This window comes from Punica granatum, chromosome 3 (assembly GCF_007655135.1).
Source record: "Punica granatum isolate Tunisia-2019 chromosome 3, ASM765513v2, whole genome shotgun sequence".
Classification (NCBI taxonomy): Eukaryota; Viridiplantae; Streptophyta; class Magnoliopsida; order Myrtales; family Lythraceae; genus Punica; species Punica granatum.
In genome coordinates this window covers 29248439-29260633 of record NC_045129.1, presented here as the reverse complement: position 1 = coordinate 29260633, position 12195 = coordinate 29248439, and the positions used below count along the sequence as shown (strand labels likewise).

The window sequence follows — 12195 nt, the reverse complement described above, 5'->3', positions numbered from 1 at the left end:
GACCATTCGATCTCTGCTTCATTGCACGCATGTCCTTATTATTAGGCTAATTCTTCTTCCACAGTAAAGGAGGCTAATGATCTAGTACTAGGAAATAAAGCGAAATAAAGGGTGAAGCTCACTGTTTAGTATTGAATTTAAGACATCTTGGTCCTAAATCGTTGTCTTGTGTCATTACACTGGAACCTCCTACGCATTATTAGACTAATTCCAATTCCTTCTGACAAGGCACGTCGCGAAGAATTCTTGACATTTTTTTAGAATCGTGTACCGTTGCCAATCACAGTCGTTAGCCCGCTAGGCTTTAAGTGCCTACTTCAGTTGATTGGCACCTTTCCTAGTAAGCTGAGCTCATAATCATAGAAAATTCCAAACAGACTGCCATTTTGTGTGTATATAAGGCCAACAACATGTGGAGAAACTCAACTCCACTTGTGCTGGGTTCACTATTCTAGTCTTCTCTTCTTCTTGCTCTACTTCCTCTTCTACTACTTTGAACCTCCTCTGTTTCAGTTCCGGTCCATCCAATTGATCCCTCTTGTTTCTCGTCTCTCTTTCCTGATCCCAACGATGAGAGGATCTGTTTCTCCGCCTAACCGTGAAGAAGAAAGTGACCTGAGAAGGGGGCCATGGACTCGTGAGGAGGATAACCTGCTCCTCCATTACATTGCTCGCCATGGTGAGGGCCGGTGGAATCTATTAGCCAAATGTGCCGGTAAAGCTATATACAATATACATCCAGTTAAAGTCATTTTAACTGTTAATGCGTGTGGAAAGAAAAATAAACAGATTGTGAACTATCATCGCGTCTTTCGGTTTTTTATTCCAAGGGTTGAAGCGGACCGGAAAGAGCTGCAGACTGAGATGGCTTAATTACCTGAAACCCGACGTGAAGCGCGGGAATTTGAGTCCCCAGGAACAGCTTTTGATCCTTGAACTTCACTACAAGTGGGGTAACAGGTGAGATATATATGATCACCGATTCACCATTTTGCATGGAAATTCATTGAGGCAGTTATTTTCCCGTTATCCTCGTAATAATCTTCAAATGAATCAACTGAATCACTTGTAATTCGGAATTTCAAGTTAGTTTATAGCACTCGATTCCTGAATTGACTAACAGAGAATGAGTTCTTCCAGGTGGTCGAAAATCGCGCAGCACCTTCCCGGGAGGACAGACAATGAGATTAAGAACTATTGGAGAACAAGGGTACAGAAACAGGCGCGCCAGCTCAACGTCGAGTCCAGTAGCAAGCGCTTTCTGGACGTGGTCCGACTTTTTTGGATGCCAGCATTACTCCAGAAGACGAACTCCCATGACTCAACAACGTCATCAATACCGTCTTCAATCACTTCTCCGTCAACTTCATCGATCTCTCCTCCAAGTCAAGATCTAATAAATCAAGAACAGCTTCCGAACGGCTACAATTCCTATGAAATTTCAAGTTCTTCGCAAAGCCAACTAATTCTTTCCCCTGACTTAGGGAAACCATCTGAGCAGAGAGAAATTGCTGAAGCCCCAATTCGAGCGGATGATAATGTTGAAGGCCTGATCAGTTCCTACGACCAAAGTTTTGATGGCAATTACTTCAATAACATGGGAAGCCCCAGCTACAACATCGATGGCATGGATGCCATGCCAGCCTTGGGCGTTCATGATTGTACACCATCTTTTCTTTGCCATGTCGATGAAAATGACATCGTGGGTCATGTCGTGGAAGACAGCTTTTGGACCACAGGTGGCTTATGGTAGATTATATATATGCAATGGGAAATAATGAAAAAGAGATGGGCATGCGTGAGGGTGGATCTTGTTATTAGAGGTACGATTTGCCCAAAATGTAGATCAAAATTAGACATTATGCTAATCTTTTTTCGATTGGGCTTCATATATGTAGTTAAGCTAAGAGAGAATCCAACTAATCATAATGATCGATAGATGATTTATGTAATTACTAGAATCATAAATTATAACGTTCGTTATGTAAGAAATCAAATCTAAATAATTAAGTTTTTTGTTATATTTTTATGCATAAGTACAGTTACAGCAGACGAATATATAAATTATGATTGCTTATTCGCTCGCTAACTAATAACAACACGTGTAAGTATGTGCAACCAACATATATCACAAAGCCATGTTTGACGGGGCCTTTTTTTTTTTTTGATGGGATTCTTTTTGTTTGATGAAGTGTTTGATGGGCCATATTGGATGATGCAAGTTACCAAGTAGTTTCTTCAAAGTGAAATCAATACGTAATTGACCAATAAAATGAATGAAGACTTCCCCAAAAGAGATCAAAGGTGAAGTCCTCTCAAAAAAATGATGGATAGGACTTACAACTAAGATGATATGATTTGTGGTGTCACATCAATTATTACTAGTGTAGGAAAATTCTACCATAACATTCAGTTACGGTGACACGTTTTGCACTTTAATTCAAAAATTTAGTATTTTAGTTCAAGTGTTTAATACTTTTACTATTTGTAATGGATTATACAAAATACTAAATAATTCAACCGTAACACTAAATATATTTGTAATAATCACGATTACTAAAAGTACTAAAGAATTGAATTAAAATGCTAAACGCTTGAATTGAAAGTACTAAATGTGTTACGGTGACTCGATATCATGTTAGAAAGACCTTAGTGGTGCATTCTTTAATTCAAAAGATATATATATATATATATATATATATATATTAATGTCATGAGCCTCATGACTAATCCGTGCACGGATTTGGAGATTTAGAGGAATAAATATTAAAATATATGAGGATAAGCTGATGTTAAGGAGAAATTATTGCATCAATTAGACCAAGTCTTATTTTGCTGAATAGACTAAGTCATAAAGCATCAGTTCATCCGTCTAAACTGTAATCATCGTTTTGAAGTATGACACTTCCTCCTCCTTCGTTTGATGTTTGTTGACATGCTTTGAAATGATAAAGTGTATTGTCTATTATTCTTTCAGAAACTTGTCGTCCACCAGTACATATTAGATAAATTTTACCTATTGAACAAATTAATAAAATTGACAGAGTATTTAGTGTAATGGCACTTAATTATCCTCAATCCATAAACCTAAAGTTGTTGCATCTGATCTCTATTATTACTGGGAATCTTCATATTCTTTTATTTTTTTTCGATTACAAATGAGGTTTATGGGCATATTAGTACAAAGAAATGGAGAGCTAAAAAATTATGACACAGATAGTCTCACTGATAAAAATCAAATCTAAAATCACTTAATTATTCAATAAAAATATATGCAACTGTACTATATCTCCTTTCTCAATCTCCTTTTTCATTATTCTTTGCATAGCTCATGGACTAAAAATGCTCACGTTCTAATACAGTTATATATATATATATATATATTTATGTATACTTAATATACATATTTTTTTTCAGCATGAATCTTGATATTCGAAAGGCCAACTACCCCGACTAATCCAGTTTAGTCAGGTCAGTCCACTAAGGGAAAAACCTCTTCCAATCAAGGGTTTTCTCCATTCACAAGACTAATTTATATATATATATATGTGTGTGTGTGTGTGTAAATTAGGGTGTGACTACCTAGGAAGTCCCAAGTTCAAATTACGCCATGATGGCATACACCCGTAGGCTTATAAAATGTTCACGTGAACTGTGAGATTAGTTGGGCAAAATCCGATCACCTTCATTATAATAAAATTACATATACATATATAAATTCACCGAAAAACTATCATACATATTACGCATTTCCCATTGGAATGTTCATTTCTGCATCATCGTATCAATCTATATATATATATATATATATATATCGAAAGTATTTCGGAAGCTCTCGCAGAGAGTACGTTCGTTTTTCATACTATAGAGTTTCTCTTTTATTTTAAAAAATGAGAATAAATTTATGTAAATATAGACATTACTTAACCATGAAGTAATAATGATAATAATAATAAAATAATATCATAAAATAAAATAATATAATTGTTCTTAATTCAATCTTAGAGGCCAATTTATAAAGTATTCAAATGGGAATTGTTACTTATGGAACTTGAATAACTCAACAATATTATGGATAAGATGCATCAATATAATGGCATAATAAGAGTCAGTCGAAGAATACGTCATGTATTTTTAATAAGAATATTGAATTGTTAAAATTTTCAAATATTTTTATAATAACTGTATTAAATTGAAGTAGAATTTAACTATGAAACAAGTAATATATGTTTTCTATCATATATATACCGCACATGATTTTATTTATTAGTTTCTCTATGCAATGCAGGAACAACCTTACTAGTATAATATTTGTTACAAAAAATGATTTTTGCAAGTTCTTTATTAAAGTCCTACTTGGGAAATAACTGAAAAAAATTCCAATTTGAGAAAGTGGAGAGGCAAGAATTTCCCCAATATAGAATATTGAGCTAATATTTCCTCCATATATATATATATATATATATGTTGTAGCTTTTTTTTCTATTTCTTTTTTTTTTCGTTTTTGGAGTGAAATGTATATTAAGCTAATTTAGAAATTTGAATCTGTATTACCCAGCAAATAACTTTTGACAATTTTTTGTCTTTTTCATTCTTCGTATGATGACGTTACTCGAACAATGGACAAGTAGAATATGGCAATGCGTCACTTTATATCGCCAGCACATCCAGCAGTTTACGAATATGATATATTCGGTTCAAAAAGATTTATATGTTTCAAGGAATCAATTTAAAAAAAAATATTTTCCAACTGAGAAAAATCAACTAGCTTGTCAATTCTATGTTGCGTTTGGTTTCATAGTAGAATTTTAAAATTAGATTTTAATTTTAAAAAAGAGTGGTATAAATTAGGCCCACTCTTTAACTTTGTATAAATTATATTATTTTGTCGTGGAAAAAAATGATATAAATGGGGTCCACTCTTTGACTTTATATGAATTATTTTGTTTTGTTGTGGATAGAATTAAGTTAAAATTGTGATTTTAAAATTATACTCACAAATCAAACAAGGCCTAACTTCCAAAATATAACTTTGATTCTCAGAGTTATTTAAGGGGAAAAAAAAATCCACAACAGGAAAACAAGACTCCTCTTTTTTATTGTGAAGTTCGTTTTATTCTTAGGTCGAGTAATGATATATCCTCAGCTATTAATTCTCACATAGGCATTAATTTGGCCTTGACCGTTAAAGTCTTTTAGTAACTTTTAAACTCTTGCCCTCCTAATAAAATTTCACCACTGTGGGTTTGGTTTGCCGCTAAATCATAGAGAGTTTGGGTTCCCTCAAGTTGTCAAGTATGCGTATCTTTTATCCATAGGAAAACAGAAGTATGACACGAACTCTTCCTTCGATAGGCCGATTTCTGTCTTTCAGCACCCGCATAAAATTACTTCTACTCCCCGATCCTACGGACCATAAAGAAAAAGTTTTCCACTGAGATTTTCAATTAAAGCACAAGGACTCTTCTCTACATTTTGAGAAGTAATTTTGACAAATCATGATTTAATTTGAGTCAATTAATTGATAGTTTAAACAAATTAAAGATATTGGATGACCAAGACTAGATATAGGTCTTCGACAACCCACAGGGAAGTTCCCTGTAAGGTGATAACAACGTACGCTCCTCTTTAACTACACGATTCTTTAGCTTCAATCATGGTAGAATAAACATTTAAATTTTTTTTAAAATCTATATAAGAAATGTCGACTAGTTAATGCTGGTAGTTGTCCTTCATGATATTTCTAGATGTGCTAGACACATCTAGTCTAGTTTTAGTATCATTAATAACAGATTAGTATATACTTTATTTTATTTTATAATTTTCTGAAATTTTTTTATTCTTAGGAAAAGCTATATACATTTATTTTCTTGGTTCAATTTCGTCCAATACTTTGACTACTTTTATCTTTAGATCCTTTTTATCAAAATAATCATTAGGAAAAATTAATTTTGATCCTCAATCTTTTGTTGCTATTTCTTTTGTCCTAATTCTTTTTTTATTTAATTTTGCCTCAACTTTGAATTTCTTATTCCTCATAGTTCCATCACTCGATTTTTGTACAGAATACTGACCTAACATATTTTGGAATAAAAATTATTTTTAAAAAGTACAATGAAAATTATAAGTTGCAACACGTGAACCTACTTGAAACTTAAGGCATAGATAAATCCAACTAGGGCGGTGCTAATTATTAAAAGGAGGATGGTAACTTGATTGGAAGAGAGGCGGCGGTAGGGCACCACCACCACCCTAGGAGAGATCACCTTAGCCTAAATTATATATTTGTCAGCATCTCTCTTCACAATCATAGCCACCATTGCACTTTGAGACAACATTTCTTGCATCAAGGGTCATCATGTCCTCGTTTATGTGCTATGGCCAACCTCACAAGCGTGGTTGGTAGCTATCAAGCCTCAATTGTCTCTATTTTTTCTATACTTTTTCATTTCTTTGCTCACAAATTCAAATATTGATACTCCCAAGGCAGGCCGCCACTGCTTCCGCCAAGATTGCTTATGTCCTAAATGCTCGCATCCATTTATTCTCATGAATATATTAACAATTTTCCTTTTATTATTTTAATTTATTTTATTTTTAAATTGAAAATAATTTTTATTTCAAAAATACTGTGTCGGCATTTTTATAGAAAATTGAATGGTAGAATTATGAGAAACAAAATATTTAATATTAAGGAAAAATTGAACAAAAAAAGAATTAGAATGAAAAAAGTAACTACAAAATGTTGAGGACCAAAGTTTAGATTTTCTCTAATAAAAATTTTGATAAAAGGATAAAACATAATAGTAATCAAGGATATTGGATGAATACGAATCAAGAAAAAGGAAAATGATTGAAATAGAATAGTATTCAAAGTTATATAATGTAAACAGTATAAAATTAAAAGAAGGATTGAAACATAAGAACAATTAAACCTACAGATCAAATGTATTATTTTCCCTAATTGTTGTAGTCATGAGAAACTTTTGATAATTTCATTATTTAACTAAAATCAAGACAATTTTCATGTCAGCGGAAAAATTATTTCAATTTTTGACAATGAAGTTGGATAAACTTTGAGTAATCTTAGAATCCTTCATATTTTGAAGAAAGTAATGGATTATTAATAAGTTACTAGAGAGATGTCCATGCTACATAACGAAAATTTTACAATGTAATTAAAATAAAATAAACTATATAACAAAGTATAAAATCTAACCATAAAGAAATCCCAGCCTATTTGTCCCCACAAGGAGTTCCTTTCATTTACTTCAAATCTTGGGTCTGTCCCCGGAAGAGTAGGAGTGGCATAGAGAAAATTGTGGTAATTTTTCATGCTCATTTACTATTATAGCACTAATTTTATGATTGTAATTGATTATAAATGTTTCATTAAGGATGTTTTGGGAAACTAAAAATTACACCAAATAGCAGAAGGAACTGAGAGCAGAGAGAGCGAGAGAGCGTCGTCGGGCATGTATGTTTGCTTTTATTTTAATATTTTGAACGGAATTAATACGGAATTTTCCGTCTTTATACTCCATCTTGGCATACTCCGTCTCAAAGCATAGATACGGAAACTTCCATCTCAATAATCCATTTATATGTGCCGAGATGGAATTTTTTCAGTCTCAAATTTCCCGAACCTATAAGCCAGTTTTCTTGCAGTGAGAGTTACTTTTTATGGTCTATAAAAATAAAAATTACTTAAAACATGACTGTGGGATAATATTATTGAATGACTAATTTATGATCGATCATTTACTTGTTTGTACATGAAGGTGTTAGTGATATGCCATAAAGCCAATTTATATATAATTTTATAGCAATGAAGTTTATTTTATTATTCATATATTATTTGTGTTTATTAGAATAAAGTCCTTAAAATATTTTATAAATGCTTTATTCTTAAAGAGATAAGAATATGAGTGACGGAGTAATTCGGTAAGAATAATTTTAAACTGTTCACGATCACAGGAGATTTAACTGAACATTATTTCTCCTGATAGATGGTGACCTCTATCTGTATCCATGATTAGCATATAGATACTAATGAAAATGGAGTAGTGAGTCTCATGCTATCTAACAACCGTTGTCAGGATAGATATGTGGATGCTTATATGATAAGTGGTCAAACGTGACATTTAGATAATATTCACATAGTAATTTACTAATGTCAATGATTTTTGTCCAGACTGTATTAGTGCATATAGTCCTTAGACTTGAGAGGGAATGCTATCTCATGTATGGGTAATTAGGATTTGCTATTACTAATGTATTTGTGCCTAGTATGAGTATTCGACAGATGGTGATCCTAGTTAGTTATATTTGGAGGCAAGTGTCCGATCAAGATGAGATTCACTAACCTGAGTAAACAGGGAAAATGTCTTTTGGATATGAGTTTAATGTTGGATCAAGAAATCCTCGCCCGAGGTAGATAGACTTGAATAGAAAAGAGTCTTTGTTTAAGTGCTACAGATCCAATAATGAAAGGAGAGAATTCATATGGTTGGCTATAGGTCTTGACATTTACGGTGACCTCGACTAGATCGAGATCTTGTTGTGAAGGGATTCAGTGCATGGCTTATACAGTCACACGTTCATTAGAGTGTTTTAATTATATATTTGTTACTATTTGGATTGTCATGATATGCTGTTAGGTGTCAATCATGAACTTTGGAGCCAAGAGCATTTTGGGAATTGTGCTTTTGGTTACGGAAAGAGTTTCCGATAATGTCAAACAAGTTGATATTATAATCTCATTGCCACTTGGTGATGAACCTAGTTAGTCACACACATTGAGTGTGTTTAAGCTGAGAAAAGAGTTAATTCTAATTAAGGAAGTTAATTAGGAATTAATTATCAGATGAAGCTTGCAATGTGGTTGCAGGGGTGCTAGCACATTCTGAAGCCGAATCCAATATCAAGGTAAAACTAATTACGAAAATACGAAAGATTCTTTATTTGGAAAGTTTCTATGGATAAATAGTCTATAAGTGGAAACTTGTGTTAAAGACAAAAGTGATCTTTCTTTCTTATTTGGAGGGCAAGTCATTAGATGACTTCAAGTGCAAGGACTAATTTGTGATTAATTAATTAATATAGATTAATTAAAAATTGCAATTAGATCTTAGGATAAAAAATATATATGGATGTAGTGTCTTACGATTAACCTTAAATGTGTCCTTTATTCCCAGGACCCGAAAAAGTGAGAGAGAGAAGAAAGGAGGTTCGGCCAAGTCCCTCTAGCTCAGTCACACCCCTTGCTTCACCGATTGGAGGCCATCCCGGCATTGGCTTGGTGAAACGGTGCTATCCGAGACTACCTTGACGTGGTCTTCTCTTTCCATGGCGATTCCGTTCGAGTTTGGTGACCATGATCGGAGTGGACGGATCGAGAGGAAGCTTTCCTTGGTGGTGACACGTTCGTGTGGGCAAGCTAGAGACTAGACAATTGGACTGTTCCATTAATTGATTGAAATAAACCAAATCCGACAAGAGTAAGTACAAAGGTAGTAACTTTATGTTTGGATTCATTATATATCGTTGTCTATTCGTTAGAAGGTGATATTCATGTGATATGATCTCAAGTTTTGATTAAATTTGAGCATGCGATAAAATTTTGACTTTTACCAATTTTAAAGTTTCCATTGCGCACATGCTCCGTTTTCTAATAGAAGGTACCAATAAACATGTTCTACAGTTTATTGTGATGATTAGGTTTTGCCATTAAACTGTCTTATGTTCTAACTAACTTTTGTTGGGGATTTGAACCTTAGAGTGGATGGTTCGGAGACGAACACAGAGCCGAATTCAGAATCAGAGAAGACGAAACTTCGGAGATAGTCGATGAAGACGATAGCTGTCCCGAACTCAGACTTGAAGAGCGTGACAATCACAATTAGTGACGATGGACAATTGCTTCGAGGCACGGATAACGCTTTCTGAAAAGAATTATTCGCCTCCACACAATGTTGCTAGAAGGGTTCGGCAAGTTTTTTCGAAGATACAACGAAACCTTTCTTGTATTTTAGAATTAGCAAACTCCTAAAACACCCTAATTCTCTCTCTCAACATTCTGGAATTGTTTTGAATGATTCAAATTATGACTTTTGGCACAAAAGCCTTCAATTTATAATGATCAATGGGCACCGGAAAATTGTCTACTCGTTGTTTCTTTTTGTTTAGGACGTGTCTTTTCCGTTAAAATCAATCCCACAAAGGAGCATTTTCGGTGTTTGAACGTTTATGGACATTATTGAAGGCATAACCGCCACTCTCACTCTCAAATTGTGATATGGAATTCATTTGTTCTAACAATTCACAGTTATTGTTGGAACAATTCCCTCAAATGCAATGCGAAATCACTTTTACACTGAAACTTTGATTTTGTCCAAATGTGTATGAGTTACAGTAAGTAATCCACTGCCCAATCAATTTGCAATGTACATTTCCAACAACTTCCTCCTAATTATAGATTAATCAGTCAAAAAATCCATTAACAACTAGTTAAATTCTTAAATTATTCAAACCATGATATGCGATTAGTAAAACTGTAAATTCTGAAATTATTCAAACTGTACAATTTTATTCAATATGAGATAAGTACAATTGTAAAAGCCTTGTGGCACGTGCACAATCACCCTCAAAGTCTATCTTTGATCCAATATATATATATATATAATAGATGAAAGGCCCATGCATATGCGCGGGCTAGCTGCTTATATTAAGGAACTAATTGTTCAACAGTATTAGGACGATAAAAAAATTATATAAACAATAAACTGAAAAACTAAGAGTAAACAAAGAATATATTCTCCTGATTTAAAGAAGTAAAAAGGTTAAAAAAAGTAACAAAAAGACTAATCTCAAGAATTTTTACTCCCCAATAAAGTATTGTCCATCCCATACAGTCAAGAAGTAAAATAATATTGTTCAAGGAGAAACGAAAAAGAAGTAAAATAATAATTGTTGAAATCATGTCTGAGTTTTTGCAATCTCAAATATTTACTGCAAATGAATCATACGATTTATCTAAAATATGGACTTCCATATGGAAAATTTTTACTCCAACCTTTTGTATTATTCGTTTTAGGTCTACCTTCCAAGAGCAATTGAAATATATGTTAAAATATTAAGTTGTTGTATCAATACGCATATTTATCACGTGATTATTGAGTTCCTCTCTAATTTGACACTATTGCTTAGATTTCTAGTCTAGAACTACCCCAACTAATCTCTCGGTGGTGGCACGAAATTGTCACTTTTCATATCCTATTGGTGGTGACTAAAAAGGACACGTCAATAATAACTTCATTTTCAACGAAAGATGTGTTTACAATTTCAATAAATATTTTTAGTAACTACCTATTACCTAATGGAAGATACTCACATGAGCTGACGTATAAAGTTTGTAGTTTCTTCCATGTCTCTTACTCTCGAGATAGAGTTCTAAAGCAGTTTCGTTGTATGTGTGGACAGTCAAACCACTTCTCAACAGTCTTGTTTTCATCAAAGCCAACCAAATAGAATGCTTGAAGCAGAGCACCCCAAGAAAGATAAAAGAGTTTTTCCTTAATGAATTGGTAAAGTACTAACTATGTATCTCTTCAGGATAAATAATAATACTCACATTTAATTCAATACAAATGCAAGGTGTAAATATGTGACCCATGGTTTTCCATCCTTTTGGTTTTTCAATGTGAGGTGGCGTCATGATATTGCAACATTTGTTATGTTCTTATTAGTTATGACACGAAAAGTCACGAAACGCAAGCCCTCCTCCGTCCTTGGTGGCGTTTCATAATGCAAGAAAGTCCCACGCATATGCGGGGACTAGAATCATTAGACATATCCAAGAGAATGTGACCGATTTTGTATAGCATAAATGACAGTTGCCACCTTAGCAAATGTTCGTCTGTGACCACTTAAAAACTTTGCTTGTAACCATCTTAGTAGAGTTTTGTCACTTAAAAATATTGGTGGGTTAAATTTTTTATTTTGTTAAAACCTATTTGCTTACGAGTTGAATTTTTGCATTTTCAACGAAAATTGAAGTTCCTACAACTTGTAGGATCGTTGCTTTTGTCTTGATCTTGTGAAGATGATGAGGGCATGTAATGCACGAATATTGAGATATTTTTAGACTATATAGTATATATAGTCTTTTTTATTTTCATAACTGAAAGATTATTA

At 33.3% G+C, this 12195-nt stretch overlaps 1 protein-coding gene across 1 annotated transcript; it reads left to right on the top strand.

The window, feature by feature from the left end:
* Nucleotides 1–416: 416 nt before the first annotated feature.
* Nucleotides 417–1992, top strand: LOC116198627 (transcription factor MYB62). Its single transcript, XM_031528820.1, has 3 exons — nt 417–715; nt 831–960; nt 1141–1992. The coding sequence occupies exons 1-3, from the start codon at nt 571–573 to the stop codon at nt 1751–1753; spliced, it is 888 nt and encodes a 295-aa protein (XP_031384680.1). The 5' UTR covers nt 417–570; the 3' UTR covers nt 1754–1992.
* Nucleotides 1993–12195: the final 10203 nt, after the last annotated feature.